At 57.3% G+C, this 23070-nt stretch overlaps 1 protein-coding gene across 1 annotated transcript; it reads right to left on the bottom strand.

The window, feature by feature from the left end:
* Positions 1–225: 225 nt before the first annotated feature.
* Positions 226–3992, bottom strand: LOC103633710 (potassium channel AKT3). The gene is made up of 10 exons (XM_008655416.3): positions 3457–3992; positions 3297–3354; positions 2862–3179; positions 2469–2714; positions 2280–2378; positions 2086–2118; positions 1806–1991; positions 1485–1682; positions 1311–1386; positions 226–1203 (listed from the first exon to the last, which is right to left on the bottom strand). Exons 1-10 carry the CDS (start codon positions 3990–3992, stop codon positions 233–235), a joined length of 2721 nt encoding a protein of 906 aa, XP_008653638.1. The 3' UTR covers positions 226–232.
* Between the last annotated feature and the right edge of the window lie 19078 nt (positions 3993–23070).

The following is a 23070-nucleotide window of genomic DNA, read 5'->3' as shown; positions in this document are numbered from 1 at the left end:
TTACATTAAATATAGTCTAGTTATAAAACTAGCTACCCATATAAAAAACTCAAGACTAAACGGTAAAACAATTTTACTAAGCCTAATTAATCTATGATATATATACGGGAACTAAATCTATGCCCGTCGCAGCTGGACATATATACGATTCTTTCGCTTAATAAATCAGTTCTGAGTTACCAATACAGTGAACAGCCACGACGTCAAACACGCTGCTCTAATACGTTCACATCTACTGATTCGTATGCACGATCTTAGTGTCGGGCACCCTCTGCCACTGATGGGTGACGACGAGGAGGTGGTCGCCGTCCCTGACGAGCCTGGCGTCGTCAACCTGGGCACCGTCTGTGGTCACCACCCTCGTCGGGGCGAACCCAAACTGGCTCCCGGCGAGCTCCACGAGCTGCGCCATCGTCTCAGGCATGAACACCAGCTTCCTCGCGCCGACGCCCTGCTCGGGGCAGGAGACGGTCACCCTGACCCGCGACCTGCTGTGCGTGTGCCTCTCGTGGCGGCTATGCCCCCCGCCGCCAGCTGCTCCGTCGTGCCTGTTCACTTGTGACGAGGAGAGGACGCCGAAGAGGGAGTTCCGGAAGCTGACCATCCGCCGCGGACTGCTGTGCCTGGACGACGACGGTGACGGCGACGAACCGGCGCCGTCGTGCTGCGCGACCGCGACCGGGACCCTCGCCGCGGGCGCGCTCTTGAACCTGGTGACCGCCGGCCGAGCCGCGACCGCGACGGCGGGCCTGCAGCTGCTGCCATGGTCCTCCGTTCCCGAGCCCTGCCGCCTGATCGGACTCTCCACCGCTTCCCGGTGCTGCGACTGCGAGGGCGGCCCGAACAGCTGGTGCATGTCGCGGTGGCCGAGCTGGCCCGCCAAGTCCCGCGGGGTCCGGCCGCCGCCGTCCTCCCTGTCGGCGTCGGCACCGTGCTCCAGCAGGGCCCTGGCCATCCCGACGTCCCCCTGGAGCACGGCGCGGTGGAGCGCGGTGCCGCCGTCGTCGCAGCACGCCACCGTCACGTCCCCGCCGTGGCGCGCCACGTCCTCCAGCAGCGCGACGTCGCCCGCCTCCACGGCCGCGCGCGCGTAGAGCGCCGCGTCGCCCGACGCCAGGTCCGCGCCGCCGTCCGCCAGCAGCTGCGCGGCCCCGCGGTGCCCCCGCGACAGGGCCTCCCACAGGGGCACTCTTCCTTGCGCGTCTGGACATTGTATTACGATCAGCGCAAGGTTTGGTTGGTGGCCCCAATCACATGCTCCTATAAATATATATATAGTGATCGTTGATCTTGGTAGCGTATATGATGACCTGAAGCATTAGGATCAGCGCCATGCTCTAGCAGAAGCTTGATGCACTGCTCATGTCCACCGGAAGCTGAGACGTGCTGTTAAATTCAATCGACCACACGAGCAGTGAGCATTGCAAATTCGTAATTAATTTAGGCAGTAAAAACATAAGAAAAATAACGATTTTTTTTATTACCAGTGCTGTATGCCAATAGTTATCTGACTCGTTGGGATCGACCCCGCGCTTGAGGAGCTGATGCATGAGGAAGTCGTCTCCTCTGGACGCGGCGTAGCAGAGCGTGACGGGGAGCTCGAGCTGGCCCCGAGCTAGCAAGTACTCGATCTCCTCCGCGACGCCGGCGATGGCGCCGCTGTCCCTCTTCTCCTTGAGGTACTGCAGTTAGCAATCCGATGCAACGCAAATGAATCCAGAGAGCAGAGCTTGGGTTGATTGAAATCGGCCGGCACAAATCAACCATGCATGGGGACTGGGGAGGGCCAATTAATGCAGTACTACCTGGATAAGGTTGTTGATGATTATGGTGCCGTCGCCGACGTTCGCCTGGACGATCCTGAGGAACGCGCTGCGCTCCATGCGCAGGAGGTGGCACAGGGACCGCGTCCTCGCCGTGAAGAGCTGGGGCTTGTAGCACAGCACCCCGATCTCGCCGACGACGTCGCCGGCCCTGGCCACCCCAGCCACCTGCACATAACGCACGTACGATGGCATGCTAAGGTTATCCGATCCAATTGTATTGCATGATCATCAGAGCAGGGAGAACGAATTAAGGACTTGCCTGCTCTGAACCGTTCCGGAGCTCTACCAGCTCCTGTCAATGCATCACTGCTTGTCAGTGTCATTTCTTGTTTTGGTTATCAAATTCAACAGTAGCTAGCCTCGAACTGATCGTGAGGGAAAAAAAAGACAAGCAGAAAAGAATGCGTGTGATTTTGTTTGTTTTGTTGTTGTTGTTGTTGTTGTTGTTTTTACCACACTACCGGTGACTAGGATGTAGAAGTCGGACGGCGCCTCGTTCTGCAGGATGACGTCCTCCCTGGGCGCGAAGTACTCGGCGTTCATCTCAGAGACCTTGCATTGGGAACGCAGGCAGGCAGGCAGGCAGCAAGAATTCAGAGCTGGGTGGAGCTTCCAATGAATGATGCCTGACGAATGAATTACCAGCTGGAAGATGAGGTCATTGGAGACGCCCTGGAAGAGGTAGACGCCCTGGACGAGGGCGAAGAAGAGGTAGTGCGAGATGCCGGAGCGGATGGCCTTGGGCAGCGCGTCCAGCGTCTCCTGCTGCTGCAGCCCCTCCGAGTCGGTCCTGAACTTGAGGCTCAGGTGGGACACCATCTGCTCCTGCAGCCGCGGCGGCAGCTGGTGCCGCACCGCGAAGCTCGTCGCCGCCTTGATCGCGTCCCTCTGGTGTGGGTACGGTGGATTCATTCATTCGGTCGGGTGTCCATGGATTCATGTCGATCGCAAGCTAGCATTGGCTGCCGACGACCGACGTACGACAGAAGAGAACAGAAGAAGAAGCATAGCATAGGGTAGTCCGGCCGGCCGTACGTATTTCCTGGTGCGGCTGGTGCCGTGGACGACGAGGTTGGTCATGTTGCCGATGAGGTAGGCGGTGAGGCCGAGGTTGAAGAGCATGTAGAACGTGGTGAACACCATCTCGCCCGTGTTCACGGCGTGCATGTCGCCGTACCCGACGGTGGTGAGCGTGGTGATGGACCAGTACATGGACGCGGCGTACCGCTTCCACACGCTCTGCTGCTTGAAGTCCGGCATGGAGGAGCTCAGCCACGTGTGCCCCGGGTCCGGGTACCTGTCCGCCAGCAGGTAGTAGAAGCACCCCGCGCAGTGCACCGCGAACAGCGTCACCTGCGCGCGCAGACAGAAAGACAGTTCCATTATTTGCTGATCAGTCTGCTGATGAGACTGACGAGCTAGTGGAATGCAAACGGCAGGCAGGCAGGCAGAATCATCGAGCTCACGTACGCAGATGAGCCTTGTGCATCGAACCCAGAAGTAGCGGAACTTCCTGTCCTTCTCCAGTCTAAGCAGAGTAGAGATGAAGGAACCAAGCAAAGCAACGTCGTTGTTCATCAGTTCAAAAAAAAAGCATCCAACAACAACGACGACGTGCGTGCGCACGTACTGTGCGAAGAGCGTGCCGACGCGGTGCAGGCGCCAGAGCCGGAGCATGCCGAAGAAGTTGTAGCTCCTGGCCTGGCGCGGCAGGACCCGGCGGTACACCTCGGTGGGCACGGTGGAGGCGACGTCGAGCGCGAGCCAGGAGCGGGCGTACCGCCACGCGATCCGCCGGGGGTCGTCCTGCAGCAGGTACGTCCCGCCGTCCGCGTACGCCACGAAGAAGGTGAGCGCGATGTCCACGGCGAACGCCGCGTTCACGGCGTTGTCGGCGACGGCCAGCGCGCCCCGCGGGTCCGGGACGAACCCGAACTCGAAGGGCGCCACCCACGCCGAGTACGCCACCAGCGCCACCAGCGAGTGCTCCCACGCCACGTACCGCGGGTCGTGGGGGGACACGATGAACCGCCGGAGCCGGGGCCGCCGCCCGCTGCGCGCGCCGCCCAGCGCCGCCGGGAGGAGCGCGCCGGACGACGCGAGCCTACCCGAGCTGCCGCCACCGCTGCCGCCGCCGCCGCCCCATGGCCTGCCACTCAACGGCATGCCGCGCGCGCGCGCGCGTGCCGTCGTCCTGCAGGCTGCTGCTGGTACACGGCGTAATAATTAACAGTTGCCTCCGCCGGCGAGCCGTGCATGCGACCGCGGACCGCCTCCCTCTGTGCTGCCGCCAGATCGTGGCGTGTTCTGATCCGCTTCCTCGTGCGCGCGGCTTTAATTAGTAATCGAGCAGCGAGCGCGGCGGGAGTGACAGTGGCTCCTTCGTCCCCATCGCGCAACTGGGCTTGATTGGGCTTTCAGCCTTTGGGTCTATCGTTAGGAGCAACGGCCTGATTAGATAGAAAAAGGTTAAGCTCCAGGCCTCCAGTGCAGCAGCACTCCACTAGTAGATTGTTGTACAAGGAGGGATGTTTCTCAAAAAGGAAAAGTTTATTGTTGTGGCTTTCAATGTTTTAATTAAAATGTACTTCCTCCAAAAAAATTTTATTTGACGTTCTTTAGTTCAAACTTGAACTGCATAGCGACAAATATAAAAAAACAGAGGTAGTACCATATAGAACCGTAAAATTTATATGTTGTGAAAATAATTTTCAATAAAACTAGTAATGTCAAAAATATCACTACCGGAATTTGGATCTTTGCCGAGTGCCATATTTTTTGCCGAGTGTTTTTTTGGCACTCGGCAAATAAGCTCTTTGCCGAGTGCCACGCAAAAAATCCTCGATAAAAGAAAACACTCGGCGAAGAAGCTCTTTGCCGAGTGTTTTATTTTTGACACTAGGCAAAGAGTTTCTTTGCCGAGTGTCTTTTTTTGACACTCGACAAAGGGCTCTTTGCCGAGTGTCACAAATACAACACTCGGCAAAGAGCTCTTTGCCGTGTGTTTTTTTCCCAACACTAGGCAAAGACAATTTAAAAATCATATTTTAAAGAAGTAAATTAATTCAAATGAAAATGTTTTCAACTACAAACTTATATAACTCATCATGATGTACAATTTATATATTGAACATTTCTTCATATGACAAAATAAAAATAAATTTATTCATAAAACCTATATCTCTCGTAGTTTATGAAACTACGAGAGAGACGTATAAAATTTGTGCATATTGTTAGAACCATCATGTGAGATAAACAAATGACCAAACAACCAAAATAAATTTTGTAGATCTTGAGAAGTTATAGATGTTTATTGTCGGGGACCATAATTAGGGGTACCCTCAAGACTCCTAATTCTCAGCTGGTAACCCCCATCAGCACAAAGCTGCAAATGCCTAATGGGTGCGATTAAGTCAGGGATCGGTCCATTCGAGGGACTCGATCACGCCTCGCCCGAGCCTAGCCTCGGGCAAGGGCAGCCGACCCCGGAGGATCTCCGTCTCGCCCGAGGCCCCCCTCCAGCGACGAACGAACTTCCGACTCGCCCGAGGCCCTGTCTTCGCCAAGAAGCAACCCTGACCAAATCGCCGCGCCAACCGACCAAATCGCAGGAGCATTTAATGCAAAGGTGGCCTGACACCTTTATCCCGACGCGCGCCCTTCAGTCAGCAGAGCCGAAGTGATCGCAGTCACTTCGCTGCTCCACTGACCGGCCTGACAGAAGGACAGCGCCGCCTGCGCCGCACCGACTGCTATGCCACTTGACAGAGTGAGGCTGACAGGCAGTCAGACCCGGCCTCAGGCACCATAGGAAGCTCCGCTTCGCCCGACCCAGGGCTCGGACTTGGGCTCAGCCCCGGAAGACAGCGAACTCCGCTCCGCCCGACCCAGGGCTCGGACTCGGGCTAAGCCCCGGAAGACGGCGAACTCCGCTCCTCCCGACCCAGGGCTCGGACTCGGGCTAAGCCCCGGAAGACAGCGAACTCCGCTCCGCCCGACCCAGGGCTCGGACTCGGGCTCAGCCCCTGAAGACGACGAACTCCGCTTCGCCCGACTCCAGGGCTCGGACTCAGCCCTGGCCTCAGTCGACGGTCTCCGCCTCGCCCGACCCAAGGGCTCGGACTCGACCTCGGCCTCAGAAGACAGACTCGACCTCGACCTCGGAGGAGCCTCCACATCGCCCAACCTAAGGCGCGGACGAGACAGGCCCGACCCAAGGGCCCACACCCCCATTGTACACCTGGATCCTCTTCTTACGCCTATAAAAGGAAGGACCAGGGCCCTCTTACAGAGGGTTGGCCGTGCGGGGACGAGGACGAGACAGGCGCTCGCGTGAGGCGCGTGAGGCCGCTCGCTCCCTCTCCCGCGTGGACGCTTATAACCCCCTACTGCAAGCGCACCCGACCTGGGCGCGGGACGAACACGAAGGCCGCGGGATTTCCACCTCTCTCACGCCCGTCTCCGGCCGCCTTTTCCCCCCTTCGCGCTCGGCCTCGCGCCGACCCATCTGGGCTGGGGCACGCGGCGATATTTCACTCGTCGGCCCAGGGACCCCCCGGTCTCGAAACGCCGACAGTTGGCGCGCCAGGTAGGGGTCTGCTGCGTGTTGACGAACAGCTTCCCGTCAAGCTCCAGAAGGGCAGTCTCCAGCGACCTCTCCAGCCCGGGACGGTGCTCCGTTTCGGGAGTCTTGAGTTCATGTCCCTCGACGGCAGCTACGACATGATACTCCTTCCCCCACCGTGCGACAGCGACAATGGCGGCCGACAGCCCGCCCGCCGGCGGCGGAATCGACGACGTCTTCCCCACGCGGTGGAAGAACAACATTCGAGCTCACCCCGCCCTCTCCCCCACCGACGAAGGAGGAGGCGGGGCAACCAAGGCCAAGCAGGAGGCGGCCCCTCGTCGGCTGTCGAGCAAGTCGGCGGCGCCGACGCCCCAACGGGGGGCGCGTCGGGCATCGACCTCGCGTTTGAGACGAAGACGAGCGCCGTCTCCCCGCAACACGCCAATTCCGAGCAAACGGACGACGCCAGCACGCTCGCGAAAGGCTTGCTGGGCGTCACCCTCGTGCCTGAGACGACGGTGCAGTCAGTCCCCGACGTGACTTCATCACCGCCCGTCGACCAAGAGGTACCGACCGATTCCCATCTCACGTCCCTTGGATTCAGCCTCGACCCGCCAAGCGGCTTCGCTTCGGCGGACGCTCTCGTAGAGGCGAGTCCAAACCCTCTGGGGTATCGTATGCGGTCACCCTGGGACCGGCTGACGGACGTCTCGACCTACGGGCCCTCGGGGTCCGAGGAAGATGACGAGCCCGACTTCTGTTGGGATTTCTCTGGACTTGGTAACCCCAGTGCCATGCGGGACTTCATGACCGCATGTAGCTACTGCCTTTCCGACTGTTCCGACGGTAGCCGCAGCCTCGGCGACGAGGACTGCGGCCCAAGTTGTGAATGTTTCTACGTCGATCTAGGGGGTCCCTCCGAAGGCAACCATCTCGGTATGCCGGAGAACGATGATCTCCCTAGGCATGTGCCTCGCGTTGACATCCTACGGGAGCTAGCTGTGGTCCTCGTTCAGGCGGGGGGTCATGACCCACAGCTTGAGCAAATCCGCGGGGTGCAGGCCAGGCTCGATGAGGGAGCAGGAGCACTTGAGCCGACCCGCCGGGACGTCGGGCAGGAATGGGCGGGCCAGCCTCCGTCCGGAGAAATGCGTCATCTACCCCAGGGTATCCAGCACCGCATCGCCGACGATGTCAGGTTCAGGCCGCCACCCGCTTCCAGTGAAGTCGGCCAGAACCTGGCTGCAGCGGCAATGCTTCTCCGCGCGATGCCGGAGCCATCAACCACCAAGGGGCGGTGAATCCAGGGAGAGCTCAAGAATCTCCTGGAGGGCGCCGCGGTCGGACAAGCCGAAAGCTCCGCCTCCCGAAGGCAGGGGTACCCCTCGGAACATCGCGCCGCGACTTCCTGATTCATGCGGGAAGCCTCGGTCCACACCGGGCGCACACGCAACACAGCGCCTGCGGCCCCGGGACGCCTCGGCAACGAGCACCATCACCGCGACCATCGGGCCCACCTTGACGAGAGGGTGCGCCGAGGCTACCACCCCAGGCATGGAGGACGCTACGACAGTGGGGAGGATCAGAGTCCCTCGCCTGAACCACCCGGTCCGCAGGCTTTCTACCGCGCCATACGACGGGCACCGTTCCCGACCCGGTTCCGACCCCCGGCTACTATCACAAAGTACTCGGGGGAGACGAGACCGGAACTGTGGCTCGCGGACTACCGGCTGGCCTGCCAACTGGGTGGAACGGACGATGACAACCTCATCATCCGCAACCTCCCCCTGTTCCTCTCCGACACCGCTCGCGCCTGGTTGGAGCACCTGCCTCCGGGGCAGATCTCCAACTGGGACGACCTGGTCCAAGCATTCGTCGGCAATTTCCAGGGCACGTACGTACGCCCTGGAAACTCCTGGGACCTCCGAAGCTGCCGGCAGCAGCCGGGAGAGTCTCTCCGGGACTACATCCGGCGATTCTCGAAGCAGCGCACCGAGCTGCCCAACATCACCGATTCGGATGTCATCGGCGCGTTCCTCGCCGACACCACCTGCCGTGACCTGGTGAGCAAGCTGGGTCGCAAGACCCCCACCAGGGCGAGCGAGCTGATGGACATCGCCACCAAGTTCGCCTCTAGCCAGGAGGCGGTTGAGGCTATCTTCCGGAAGGACAAGCAGCCCTAGGGCCGCCCACCGGAAGATGCCCCCGAGGCGTCAACTCAGCGCGGCGCCAAGAAGAAGGGCAAGAAGAAGTCGCAAGTGAAACGCGACGCCGCCGACGCGGACCTTGTCGCCGCCGCCGAGTACAAGAACCCTCGGAAACCCCCCGGAGGTGCCAACCTCTTCGACAAGATGCTCAAGGAGTCGTGCCCCTATCACCAGGGGCCCGTCAAGCACACCCTTGAGGAGTGCGCCATGCTTCGGCGCCACTTCCACAGGGCCGGGCCACCCGCGGAGGGTGGCAGGGCTCGCGACGACGACAAGAAGGAAGATCACCAGGCAGGAGAGTTCCCCGAGGTCCGCGACTGTTTCGTGATCTACGGTGGGCAAGCGGCGAACGCCTCGGCTCGGCACCGCAAGCAAGAGCGTCGGGAGGTCTGTTCGGTGAAGGTGACGGCGCCAGTCTACCTAGACTGGTCCGACAAGCCCATCACGTTCGACCAAGCCGACCACCCCGACCACGTGCCGAGCCTGGGGAAATACCCGCTCGTCGTCGACCCCGTCATCGGCGACGTCAGGCTCACCAAGGTCCTCATGGACGGAGGCAGCAGCCTCAACATCATCTACGCCGAGACCCTCGGGCTCCTGCGTGTTGATCTGTCCTCGGTCCGGGCAGGCGCTACGCCTTTCCATGGGATCATCCCCGGAAAGCGCGTCCAGCCCCTCGGACAACTCGACCTTCCCGTCTGCTTCGGAACGCACTCCAACTTCCAAAGGGAGACCCTCACGTTCGAGGTGGTTGGGTTCCGAGGAACCTACCACGCGGTACTGGGGAGGCCATGCTACGCGAAGTTCATGGCCGTCCCCAACTACACCTACCTCAAGCTCAAGATGTCAGGCCCCAACGGGGTCATCACCGTCGGCCCCACGTACAAACACGCGTTCGAATGCGACGTGGAGTGCGTGGAGTACGCCGAGGCCCTCGCCGAATCCGAGGCCCTCATCGCCGACCTGGAGAGCCTCTCTAAGGAGGTGCCAGACGTGAAGCGTCACGCCGGCAACTTCGAGCCAGCGGAGACGGTTAAGTCCATCCCCCTCGACCCCAGCAGCAACGCCTCTAAGCAGATCCGGATCAGCTCCGAGCTCGATCCCAAATAGGAAGCAGTGCTCGTCGACTTTCTCCGCGCGAATGCCGACGTCTTCACGTGGAGTCCCTCGGACATGCCCGGCATACCGAGGGATGTCGCCGAGCACTCGCTGGACATCCGAGCCGGAGCCCGACCCGTCAAGCAGCCTCTGCGCCGATTCGACGAAGAAAAGCGCAGAGCCATAGGCGAGGAGATCCACAAGCTAATGGCGGCATGATTCATCAAAGAGGTATTCCATCCCGAATGGCTTGCCAACCCTGTGCTTGTGAGAAAGAAAGGAGGGAAATGGCGGATGTGTGTAGACTACACTGGTCTAAACAAAGCATGTCCAAAGGTTCCCTACCCTTTGCCTCGCATCGATCAAATCGTGGATTCCACTGCTGGGTGTGAAACCCTGTCTTTCCTCGATGCCTACTCAGGGTATCACCAAATCAGGATGAAGGAGTTCGACCAGCTCACGACCTCTTTCATCACGCCCTTCGGCATGTACTACTATGTCACCATGTCGTTTGGCTTGAGGAATGCGGGCGCGACGTACCAGCGGTGCATGAACCATGTGTTCGGCCAACACATTGGCCGGACAGTCGAGGCCTACGTCGATGACATCGTAGTCAAGACGAGGAAAACCTCCGACCTCCTTTTCGACCTTGAAGTGATGTTCCGATGTCTCAAGGCGAAAGGCGTGAAGCTCAATCCCGAAAAGTGTGTCTTCGGGGTACCCCGAGGCATGCTCTTAGGGTTCATCGTCTCCAAGCGGGGCATCGAAGCCAACCCGGAGAAGATCGCAGCCATCACTAGCATGGGGCCCATCAAGGACTTAAAAGGCGTACAGAGAGTCATGGGATGTCTTGCGGCTCTGAGCCGCTTCATCTCACGCCTCGGCGAAAGAGGCCTGCCTCTGTACCGCCTCTTAAGGAAGGCCGAGTGCTTCACTTGGACCCCTGAGCCCGAGGAAGCCCTCGGAAACCTGAAGGCGCTCCTCACGAATGCGCCCATCTTGGTGCCCCCCGCTGCCGGAGAAGCCCTCTTGATCTACGTCGCCGCGACCACCCAGGTGGTTAGCGCCGCGATTGTGGTTGAGAGACGAGAAGAGGGGCATGCATTGCCCGTCCAGAGGCCAGTCTACTTCATCAGCGAGGTACTGTCCGAGACCAAGATCCTCTACCCACAAGTTCAGAAGCTGCTGTACACGGTGATCCTGACGCGGCGGAAGCTGCGACACTACTTCGAGTCTCATCCGGTAACTGTGGTGTCATCCTTCCCCCTGGGGGAGATCATCCAGTGCCGAGAGGCCTCAGGTAGAATCGCAAAGTGGGCGGTGGAAATCATGGGCGAAACAATCTCGTTCGCCCCTCGGAAGGCCATCAAGTCCCAGGTCTTGGCGGACTTCGTGGCTGAATGGGTCGACACCCAGCTCCCAACAGCTCCGATCCAACCGGAGCTCTGGACCATGTTCTTCGACGGGTCGCTGATGAAGACAGGAGCCGGCGCAGGCCTACTCTTTATCTCGCCCCTCGGGAAGCACCTACGCTACGTGCTACACCTCCATTTCCCGGCGTCCAACAATGTGGCTGAGTACGAGGCTCTGGTCAACGGGTTGCGGATCGCCATCGAGCTAGGGGTCTGACGCCTCGACGCTCACGGTGACTCACAGCTTGTCATCGACCAAGTCATGAAGAACTCCCACTGCCGCGACCCGAAGATGGAGGCCTACTACGATGAGGTTCGGCGCCTGGAAGACAAGTTCTACGGGCTCGAGCTCAACCACATCGCCCGGCGCTACAACGAGACTGCGGACGAACTGGCTAAAATAGCCTCGGGGCGAACAATGGTTCCCCCGGACGTCTTCTCCCGAGACCTGCATCAACCTTCCGTCAAGATCGACGACACGCCCGAGCCCGAGGCACCCTCGGCCCAGCCCGAGGTACCCTCGGCTCAGTCCGAGGCACCCTCAGCTCGGCCTGAGGCACCCTCGGTTCAGCCCGAGGCACCCTCGGCCCCCGAGGGTGAGGCACTGCGCGTCGAGGAGGAGCGAAGCAGGGTCCCGCCTAATCAAAATTGGCAGACCCCGTACCCGCAATATCTCCACCGAGGAGAGCTACCCCTCGACCGAGCCGAAGCTTGGCGGTTGGCGTGGCGCGCCAAGTCATTCGTCTTGCTGGGAGATGGGAAGGAGCTCTACCACCGCAACCCCTCAGGCATCCTCCAGCGATGCATCTCCATCGCCGAAGGCCAGGAGCTCCTACAAGAGATACACTCGGGGGGCTTGCGGCCATCATGCAGCACCTCGAGCCCTTGTAGGAAACGCCTTCCGACAAGGTTTCTACTAGCCGACGGTGGTGGCCGACGCCACTAGAATTGTCTGCACCTGCGAAGGGTGTCAGCTCTACGCAAGGCAGACCCACCTGCCTGCTCGGGCTCTGCGGACGATACCCATCACCTGGCCTTTTGCTGTGTGGGGTCTGGACCTCGTCGGCCCCTTGCAGAAGGCACGCGGGGGCTACACACACCCCTGGAAAGGGCTGTTCGCCATCGCCAAAGTTCTGAAGCCAGGAACGAACAAGCTGGCCAACAGTCAGGGCGAGGTCTACACCAACACTTGGAACATCCAACAGCTACGTTGCTTCAACCCTTAAGACGTTTCAAGTTGTTCGTATACCTCGTTCCCACGCAAAATTTCGTCATCAAGGAAGGGTCAGCCTTGCCTCGGCAAAGCCCGACCCTCCCTCGGGGGCTAAAAAGGGGGGATCCCCCTCCACGTCAAAATTTTCAATCAAAAAAAAGGCTTCCGCGTTCCCCCGGCTATGTCGGTAGCAGGACCCCGAGAAGCGAACGCGGGTGCATGTAAGTGGCAAGGTTGACTGAGCCGAGGGACTCCTACGCCTCTGGGTTACGGATACCTCACTCGTCACCTACCACGAAAAATGACTCCTACTTGGGCAAGCCACCCTGCTACTGACGAGCGGAGCCGGACATGCAAAATGAAAAGGAAAAGGGGCACAACTTTATACTACGATAATAAAGAGTTCAAGCCTCAGCGGCCGCAGAAGACACACGTGCATTCAAAGGAAACTGCCCCGACAGAGTTAGGCGCCGCCCGGAGAAGGAGCCGCGCCTTCGGCTTCGTCCCCACCCTCGGCAAAGTCCACCCCGACTTTGGACGACGGCGCAGGCGGGAGAATCTCTGCCTCGAAGGTGGTCGCCAGCACCGCGCTCGGGCCCGCGGCGGCCGCGTCGAGCCTCTGGACTTCAGCCAGGGCAGCTTCATCTTCGTCAGGAAGACAATATCCCTCGCTGACCCGCTCCAGATCCACGACGTAGTGGGAAGCAAGCACGGCGAAGGCCCGCCTGACGCCGTGGTGTAGCGCCTCGCGGAGTCTGCCGCGCACGTGATCGCCCAAGGCCTGCAGGCGACTTTAAGGGGAGCTCCCTGAGGGGACGTCACCGAAGCCAAAGACCCGGCAGAAATCCGAGATGGCCTCGGACATGGCCGCATGGTCGGCCTCCCTCTGCTCGGCCGCCCCGGTAAGCGCCCTGGTGGACTCATCAAGGGCGGACTCGAGCTCTGCGAACAGCCAGAACGTGAGGCCTCAAACACAAGTAGAGGAAACAAGCTGAAACGAAAACCGAAAATGGTCGAGACATACCTCCGGCTTGGGCACGCTGCTCCGAGGCTGCGGCCTGGGCTACGGCTAGGTCTGCTGCAAGGGCTCCAGACTGGCTTTCGGCCTCGGCAGCCCGGCCCCGAGATTGGTCTCGCTCATTGGCGACCTGGTCGAACCCTGATTGCTGTCGTTGCACCTCTACGCGTGCCGCTGTCGCCTCGGCTCTCAGATCGGCGCAGAGCAACCGAAGGTCCGCCACCTCAGCGTCCTGCTGAGAGAGGCGCGCAGTAGCCCCGGCGAGCGAGATCCTCAGGGATCGCAGCGAGCCCCAGATGTCGACCTCGTGGCGGATGAACGACGACTTGGCGGCACTCAGATCCGTCAGATCCTGAAGGAAGGAAGTGGGGCGTCACAAAAGATGCCTTGGTCGCAAGAAAAGGTATGCCTGAAACCATTACCTGGAGGATTTTGGGGACGTCCCTGCAGAAAACCTCCAGCGACGACCGGAGCAACCCCACCGTTGCTTCGGCACACTCGCGGAGCTCGTCCCAAGACTGCTCCTCCCGCTCATCGTCAAGAACGAAGAAGGGATCCGAGGCCTCACGGGTCCGAAACCGGAGCAACTGGCGCCGACCCTCGGAGCTCCGCCGCGCAGGGACAAGGCTGCCGCTCGGCGGGACGGATCGCGTTTCCACGCCCCCTCCTCCGAGGCACCGAGCGCCGATGCCTCGGCCATCTCAGCATCGGCAGCAACAAGTCGCTCCCCGACTAGGACGACAGCGGCTTCAGTAGCAACAGGTGCCAGCACCAGCGGCATGTCCGGTGGGGCCGAGGCCACGTCCGCGCCAGCCGCCTCCTCCAGCACGATGGCCGCCTCGGCAGAAGAGCCGGCCTCGGGAACTCGCTCCACGACGACTGGTGCCGCTTGAGCCCCCTCGCTGTGGAGCGCCTTGCGAGAAGGTCAGTTGAACAGTGAGGCTCGGAGCGGCACCGGCTGTGGAAGCCAACGCCGTCTTAAGGGCCTTCCGGGGAGCCAGATCGGTCAGGCCATGGCTTCGCTTGCTGAGGAGGAAAGAAAAGTCGCGGTCGGGACATACGAATGAGAAGCCAGGACGAAGACGTTCCAAGATACTTACCCGCTCCGGGCCATGATCAACCGTGCCTTAGGGGAGGTCTCTCGGATCTCGACCCCCGAAGGCGACGCCGAGGTCTGCCTCGCCGCCAGCTTCGACACCACCCTCGCCTTGGGCACCTTGGACGCCCGGGAGACGGACTGCCCAGGCGCTGCCACGGCGACCTGAGGGTCGCTCTCCTGTGCTGCCGGCGTGGGCGACGGCTCTCGGGGAACAGACGCCTCGGCCTGACTCCCCGGGGTCACCTCAACTTCCCCGGCCGAGGGGGCAACTACCCTCTCGGTCTGCCCCCGCTCTTCGGGTCGGGACCTCGGCGTCCCGACTCCGGGGACTAACGGCGCCAGCCCACTCGGGGGCTGGCTTGATGGCTCCTGGCCTAGCCTCAAGCCCGGGCTGAAGCCGAGGTGGGCAGCCATGTCGTCATCCTCGTCATCATCTTCATCATCGTCGTCGTCGTCAGGCATTTCCGGCGACGGCTCCCTCGGGAGCCCCTCCCTCTCCTGCCGACGATGGAGCTTTTTCAAGGCGTCTCGGGCCCGCATCCGCTCGTGGGCCCGGGCCTTCTCCGCGTCCTTCTTTTTCTTCTTCTCCTCCACGGCAACCCGCCGCGCTGCTCGGTCCACCGCATCCTCCGGGACCCGTGGCCGGGAAGGCTTGTGCCACCCTACCTCCTGGGGACGGATGGAAATCCCGACCGTAACAACCAGGGGCAACCCGACGCAAGGAGAAGGAAGGAGCGGACACTCACCAGTGTCACGCACCCTTGGTCGGGGCGCAACAAGGGCTGGGAAAAGGCGCTAGCGTCCGGTTTTCCCAACGTGACGGCCACCCGCCCGTGGAGAACGTCAATGGGAAGAGGATCCGAGGACATCCGCGAGCCCTCCAAGTCAGCCTCCAGCGTCATCTCCCAAAGCGGCAATCGCCGCTCCGCCAAGGGAAGCACCCTCCGGCGGTGGATGGCGGCAATCACTCCCGCGGCGGTGAGTCCTCCTTTCCGCAGCACCTCCAGGGCCTTGAGAAGGGGCTCGAGGTTCTTCTGTCTGTCGTGCGGGGTCCCGTGGCGCCAAGCATCGGCGACGACGGTGACCACTCGCTGGGAAAACGGCGGGAGCATCTCGCCGTCGTTCCGGAGGTAGAACCACCGGCACTGCCACCCTTTATTCGAGGACGCAAGGATGGCGGGAATGTACAGCGACGCCCGCGACTGCCTCAGCTGGAGGATACAGCCGCCGGCCCGCACTGCCGCGCGGACCCTTCTCTCCCCCGTCGGCGAAGCAAAAAGCTCTACGGAAAAGAGATGAGTCCACAAGTCCCAGTGGGGGGCGATCCCCAAATACCCTTCGCACACCGCTACGAAGATGGCGGCTTGCAAGATGGAGTTGGGGCTAAGGTTGTGCAACTCCACCCCATAGTTGTGCAGGATCGCCCGCATAAAGCGGCTCGCCGGCACACCGAATCCCCGCTCGTGGAAGGAGACGAAGCTCACGACGTACCCCGGCGGCGGGGACGGAGCGGCTCCGCTCGCAGGGAGAATCCACTCCGGCCGCCTCTCATTAGAGAGGGGGCAAAGTAAACCCTCAGCAACAAGATCCTCCAGATCACCCGCCGTGACCGTGGAGAAAGGCCATGGATCGCGCGGCGAGATGATGGTCACCCGGTCGGCCATCACCGACCAAAAGGGGTGGCGGCGGAAAGGACTGGGTAAGAGGTTTCCTTTTCTCTGGCTAAACCTCTCGGGTTGCGAAAACCTAAGGGGGAGGCGAGAAGTGGGGCAAAGAACCGTCGCCAGACCCTCCTCCGAGTATATAAAGACCAGGACAAGACCCGTTCAACGTTTCGTCCGGACCCTCCGCGGGATTCAAAAACCCAAAGCGAAACGGCCGTTCCTCGAACAGCTCGCGCACGCGCAACGGCCGCCCCGCAAACCGCACGCCCCGTCGCATTAACTCCGCGGCGGGAAAGGCGGCGCCTCTGGCAGGGGAAGCGAGCGACGCTTCGCCTTCGCCATAATAGCCGCGTCAAAAAAAGGTACGCCACGTCATTCGATTTCGTATCCTTTTCCTTTTTCCTCTTTCTCTCTCTTACAACAGGGACCGGGAAAGGGGGATACCCCGAAAAGGATCCTTCTCCGTGAAGGAAACAGGCTCCGAGCCTCCCTACTGATCAGAGGTTCGAAGGCTGGCCCCTCGGAGGGGTTTAACAGCCGCCTCAGAGCGCGTGGGCTCCACAACAACTACTGGTCAGAGGTTCGAAGGCCGGCCCCTTGGAAGGGTTCAACGGCCGCCTCAGGCCACTCGGGCTCCGCGCCCACTACTGATCAGGGGTTCGAAGGCTGGCCCTCGAAGGGTTCACAGCCGCCTCAGACATAGAGCGAGGGATGACCCTGGGTACGTTCGATACATAACCGAGGCTCGGGCTACGCTCCCAAGGTACCCTAGAACATTTCCGAGACCAGCGGGAACGATCTTGTAACGGAATCCCATCAGAGGGAGGCATCGAGCCCTCGGACCCCGTCGACAGGGGACCGGGTCCGGCAGATCACCGCAGGTACTTTTGGGCGCGCCTCTGGGCCTCTAGCCGACCCCTAACAAATGGGGCACGGACGTCCGCTCGGATTACCCGCCAGCAGCTCACCGGAGACACCATGTTCGGCGCCCTCCGAGGGCAACATGGCGCTTCCCCCCCCCTCCTCCTTGCGAAAAGGCGACGCAGGGGCATATGTAAAAAAAGCCGAGTCTGTCCCTGACCGTCCTCTCGCCCTGTGCGGAGGCTCGGGGGCTGCTCTCGCAAACCCGGCTCCGGCCAAACCGTTGACAGCGTCAACATACCAGCCCGAGAACTTGGGACCCGACCGTGCACCCGGGCTACGGCCAGCTCGCATGAGGGAATAACCAGGCCAGCCGAAGCATTGCGCGAGGCATTAAGCCCTCGGAGGAGTCAAACCACTCCTCCGAGGCCTCGTGGGCTACACCCGGCGGGTGCGCTCGCGCGCACCCACCGGAACAAAACGCAACCGAGAAAGGCTGGTCCCCTTGCAAAAAAGTGCGACAAAAGCCTCCAAGCGAGTGTTAACACTCCCTTCGAGGCTCGGGGGCTACTGTCGGGGACCATAATTAGGGGTACCCTCAAGACTCCTAAATCCTAATTCTCAGCTGGTAACCCCCATCAACACAAAGCTGCAAAGGCCTGATGGGTGCGATTAAGTCAGGGATCGGTCCATTCGAGGGACTCGATCACGCCTCGCCCGAGCCTAGCCTCGGGCAAGGGCAGCCGACCCCGGAGGATCTCCGTCTCGCCCGAGGCCCCCCTCCAGCGACGAACGAACTTCCGGCTCGCCCGAGGCCCTGTCTTCGCCAAGAAGCAACCCTGAACAAATCGCCGCGCCAACCGACCAAATCGCAGGAGCATTTAATGCAAAGGTGGCCTGACACCTTTATCCCGACGCGCGCCCTTCAGTCAGCAGAGCCGAAGTGACCGCAGTCACTTCACCGCTCCACTGACCGGCCTGACAGAAGGACAGCGCCGCCTGCGCCGCACCGACTGTTGTGCCACTTGACAGAGTGAGGCTGACAGGCAGCCAGGCCCGACCTCAGGCACCATAGGAAGCTCTGCTTCGCCCGACCCAGGCTCGGACTTGGGCTCAGCCCCGGAAGGCGACGAACTCCGCTCCGCCCGACCCAGGGCTCGGACTCGGGCTAAGCCCCGGAAGACGGCGAACTCCGCTCCACCCGACCCAGGGCTCGGACTCGGGCTAAGCCCTGGAAGACGGCGATCTCCGCTCCGCCCGACCTAGGGCTCGGACTCGGGCTCAGCCCCTGAAGACGACGAACTCCGCTTCGCCCGACCCCAGGGCTCGGACTCAGCCCTGGCCTCAGCCGACGGTCTCCGCCTCGCCCGACCCAGGGGCTCGGACTCGACCTCGGCCTCAGAAGACAGACTCGACCTCGACCTCGAAGGAGCCTCCACATCGCCCAACCTAGGGCGCGGACCGGCCACGTCAACAAGAGGCGCCATCATTACCCTACCCCAAGCCGACTTAGGCTACGGGAAACAAGACCGACGTCCCATCTGGCTCGCTCCGCCAGACAAAGTAATGATGGAGCCCCGCACGCTCTATGACGATGGTGGCTCTCAGCCCCCTTACGGAAGCAAGAGAACGTCAGCAAGGACTCGACAGCCCCGACAGCTGTCCTTCCGCCAGGCTTCAACGCTCCTCCGACGGCCACGACACCACACGAACCGGGTGCCAAAAACCTCTCCGGCTGCCACGATGGCATGTACTTAGGGCGCTAGCTCTCCTCCGCTAGACACGTTAGCACTCTGCTACACCCCCATTGTACACCTGGATCCTCTCCTTACGCCTATAAAAGGAAGGACCAGGGCCCTCTTACAGAGGGTTGGCCGCGCGGGGACGAGGACGAGACAGGCGCTCGCGTGAGGCCGCTCGCTCCCTCTCCCGCGTGGACGCTTGTAACCCCCTACTGCAAGCGCACCCGACCTGAGCGCGGGACGAACACGAAGGCCGCGGGATTTCCACCTCTCTCACGCCCGTCTCTGGCCGCCTTTTCCCCCCTTCGCGCTTGGCCTCGCGCCGACCCATCTGGGCTGGGGCACGCGGTGACATTTTACTCGTCGGCCCAGGGACCCCCCGGTCTCGAAACGCCGACATTTATAGTTGACAACTTTTTCATTTGAAGTCATATTGTCAACGAAAACTACGTCTGAATTTAAAAATTTTAAAATTTGAATTCTGAAAACGAATTTGAAAGAAAAAACCACCAACATAAAAGTTGTAGGTATTGAAGAGTTATGAAACTTTGTAGTTGACAATGTTTTGGTTTGAAATCATCTTGTTATGCAAAACTATGTTTGAATTTTGAAATTTGAATTTTTCAAACTATCTCGGATGGAAAAACCATCAAAATAAAAGTTGTAGGTCTTGAAATGTAATGAAACTTTGTAATTGACAATTTTTTGATTTGAAATCATCTTATCATTGAAAAATTTGTGTGAATTTTTCAAATTTAAAATTCAAATTTTGTAAACAGTCTCGAATGTAGAAACTATTAAAATAAAACTTGTAGATCTTAAAAAGTTATGCAATTTTATAGTTGGTCACATTTTCAAATGAACTCATTTAGTGCCTTAAATAATCAAATTACTCTCGGTTTATTATAGTACATGGGGAATGAAAACGTAATATAGACGTAATTGGTATAGTAGTGTAGTGGTATAGGAGAGTATGCACGAGAGAGAGGTTGCGAGTTCAAATCTCACCATTTACAAAACATATAAATTTGATTTAAATTAAAATAATAGTGAAAAATGAAAGGTCGATGAGTAAGGTAATAGGGTAGGGTTGAAAAGTTGTTCCTAAAATTTTAAAAAATGTTTTGCCGTTTTTTTAAATTTTTTCGATTTTTAATTTGCCGAGTGTTTTTCTTTGCCGAGTGCTTTTCGGACACTCGGCAAAGTCTTTGCCGAGTGTCCGAAAAAAGTACTCGGCAAAGAACCCTTTGCCGATAAAATATTTGCCGAGTGTAAAATAGCCTTTACCGAGTGTCTTAGACACTCGGCAAAGAACGCGATTCCGGTAGTGTATGTCACAAACCAATGTTATTTTTCATATATGGATTTACCAAGTTAAAATAGCACTTTGTTCGGGTAGAATCATAAATCGATCTGCATACGCAATTGGAGTGAAAAAAATAGCATTACATTTGCGTCCTCTTAAAAATCAATTAGGAAATTAGCTTTGCCACTTATGTTAGAATCCATCCAACAAATTTTATATCTCTTCAACCTAGGAATTTACCACTCAAAGCATAGGAAAGATTCACTTTTCACTAGGTTACTATTTTAGGGAATTTGTTCATATAGAGGTTGCAGTTTCATACTTAGCATGGGTTGTTAGATTGTAAATTCTTGGACCTGGGCCTGCCAATCGAGGCTCCACATAGGGCCTATATGTATGCACCAATAAACATTGAGTAATACATTATGTATTCTCACAAATCATATGCGCTTTCATGATATCATGACATGGTTCACTTCTATGACATCTCCTTCCTTATGCAAACCCTAACTATTGTTGTTGTTGTTGTCTCTCCCTCACTAGGCCTCCATGTGCCACCACAAATTCGGTCTCGCTAATAATGCATGCACCTTACCATGCCACCACCACCTACCACTGAGATCTCTCTAGGCCCTCACCACCATGCCAAATAGTGTTATCAAACAGCTCCACCTCTAACACGAGGCCGAAGACAAGTTCGCTGAGGCCAAAGCCACCTACAAGAAGGTAGCCATGCATGGATCACATCACCACCCTCGACGCGTACGAGGCTAAGCATGTTATCATCCATGCTCAAGCCCTCACCATGGTCAACAGTATGGTCCTTATTCTCGTGGTTTTGGATCGCACTACCATCGACTACAACTAGCGACACACCCTCTTCATCACCATCTTGAGAAAGTATGCCCTAGTAGATCATGTCCTCTCTGACGTGGACAACCTCGATCACTTTATATGGGTGCACATGGACTACACCGTCCTCATCTAAATCTATGACACCATCACTTGTGACCTTTAACAATCGGTGATGCTCCACAATCCAAATGTTTGTGTTGCTAGGTCATTTCTCGAGTCTGAGTTCCTCGGCCAATGCAAGTCTCATGCTCTCCTACTATCTACCAAGTTCCACATAGCCAAGCAAGGGGTGATGTCAATTACCGACTTTTTCATCGTATTGAGATGATGGCCAGTACCCTCTACGAGTTTAGAGACCTAGTTGGTGGTTGCTCATGGTTCTTCGCGGTCTTAACAGCATGTTCTCCGTAAGGTCTCCAACCTAAAGATGCAACATCTATTTGTGATCTTTTAGGAGGGGTGCACCCTTGCTCATCTTTAAGGTACTCATAGGCCTATGTAGTCATAGGGATAAGCATGTATGTGAACACTGCTTTTATTATGTGTTATAAAGTGAAAGAGTGAAAGAGATTGCAAGATGAACTTGAATTATGAACAAGTCTAACACTCTTCCGTTATTTAGTAATATGATTGTAAACATGTTACTCCTTTGTTCTATTTTATAAGACACAATTTAGAATAATATGGTCTCCTAAGCTATACTTTGATCATTCATTTACTGTATATTATATTATTTGTGCATATAAATTAATAACTATTAGATAGTACAATTGCTTATAAATCTAACTGTATCAACTTTGGATTATATTAGTTAACTTTTAACCAAATTATTTGTCAAAAAATTAAAGTTCGAATCATGTACGCCTTATAAAACAAATCTGAGGTATATGTAGTATTTGTGAATTATGATTCAAGTTTAGATAACTTTTCTACATAACAGATGATAAATAACCAACTAAATTCTTGTGGGTAAACATTAAACAATATGTAGGGTGTCAACGCACGGAATACATGATTTTTTTACTGCACAAATGGTACCACCTAAGGGCTTGTTTGGTTGTACCCCAATCCATATGGATTGAGGGGATTGAGGGGGTTTCAATCCCTAGTAAGTCAAAATTTCTCTTAATCCGTATCAATCTCCTCTAATCCATATGGATTAAAAATAACCGAATAAGCCCTAAGTTTTTTCTTCTCATAGTAGTATCAACCAAGGCATATTCCCATCATAGTGGCATACAACTATGTACTCATCAACGTCATTTAAATGATCTTGTAAGTCCCCACAGAGGTTCTTTGCCGAGTGTCAAGACCATAACACTCGGCAAAGAACCAAGACCTGGGCACTGGTATAGGTTCTTTGCCGAGTGTAATGTCCGTGGCACTCGGCAAAGAGCCTGACATGAGGACCCTCCCTGGCGGGTCCTTTGCCGAGTGTCCCAGGTGGCACTCGGCAAAGATGAATTCTTTGCCGAGTGCTTCTGGGAAGACACTCGGCAAAGGTAACTCCTTTGCCGAGTGTCATCCGTGACACTCGGCAAAGACGCTGTCTCCATCACCCGTCGCCGTAACGATCGTTTTTCTTTGCCGAGTGCTCCCTGGCACTCGGCAAACCTCTTTACCGAGTGCCCGAGAAAAAGTACTCGGCAAAAATAGCTTTGCCAATGCACTGTTTATCGAGCCTTCTTTGCCGAGTGTGACACTCGGCAAAGCCTTTGCCGAGTGTTTTTAAGGCTTTGCAAAGCACTCGTTTCCGGTAGTGTCTATCGCAAATTACTCATCAAAGCGATCATTTCAGTACTAATTGGGTTTACCAAGAATAAGTGGAATTAATTAATACTAGCTAGTAATCATATCGCTTTGGTGTTATTGGTACGTCCCATGCATGTTTGTTTAACCAATCTCTTCATGTCGATTTCATAAGAGCTAGCTAAGGGTCTACTACTTAATCTTTGCTCCAATGCGGTTGTTGTGCTAATCCATCACTAGTCAAACAAAAGCGATTATCATTTGGCTCCCAGATTGGAGCAAGGAGTAGTACATGCCGAGTCTCATGGCTACTGTCATCTTCCTCAATTTCTCCTTTTTCTAAAAAGCATAGTTGTTTCGGCTTTATGTGCATGGCTTGTGAAAAGGTCACTTGCATTCTGTGTGCGCTGGCCAAATGGATCATTGTTCGTGAATCATAGTTGAATATTATCT

The sequence above is a fragment of the Zea mays genome, chromosome 7 (genome assembly GCF_902167145.1).
Source record: "Zea mays cultivar B73 chromosome 7, Zm-B73-REFERENCE-NAM-5.0, whole genome shotgun sequence".
Classification (NCBI taxonomy): domain Eukaryota; kingdom Viridiplantae; phylum Streptophyta; class Magnoliopsida; order Poales; family Poaceae; genus Zea; species Zea mays.
The sequence above is the reverse complement of the archived record's forward strand: the minus strand, read 5'-3'. Positions and strand labels throughout refer to the sequence as shown.

What these genes read in the sequence shown, in the direction of transcription:
- LOC103633710 (XM_008655416.3), bottom strand. Translation starts at nt 3,992, where the DNA reads ATGCCGTTGAGTGGCAGGCCATGGGGCGGCGGCGGCGGCAGCGGTGGC. An exon ending in GTCGGCACGCTCTTCGCACA is followed by an intron (nt 3,355 to 3,456) that starts GTACGTGCGCAC and finishes TACTCTGCTTAG; the next exon opens with ACTGGAGAAGGACAGGAAGT. An exon ending in TCATCAACAACCTTATCCAG is followed by an intron (nt 1,683 to 1,805) that starts GTAGTACTGCAT and finishes TGCTAACTGCAG; the next exon opens with TACCTCAAGGAGAAGAGGGA.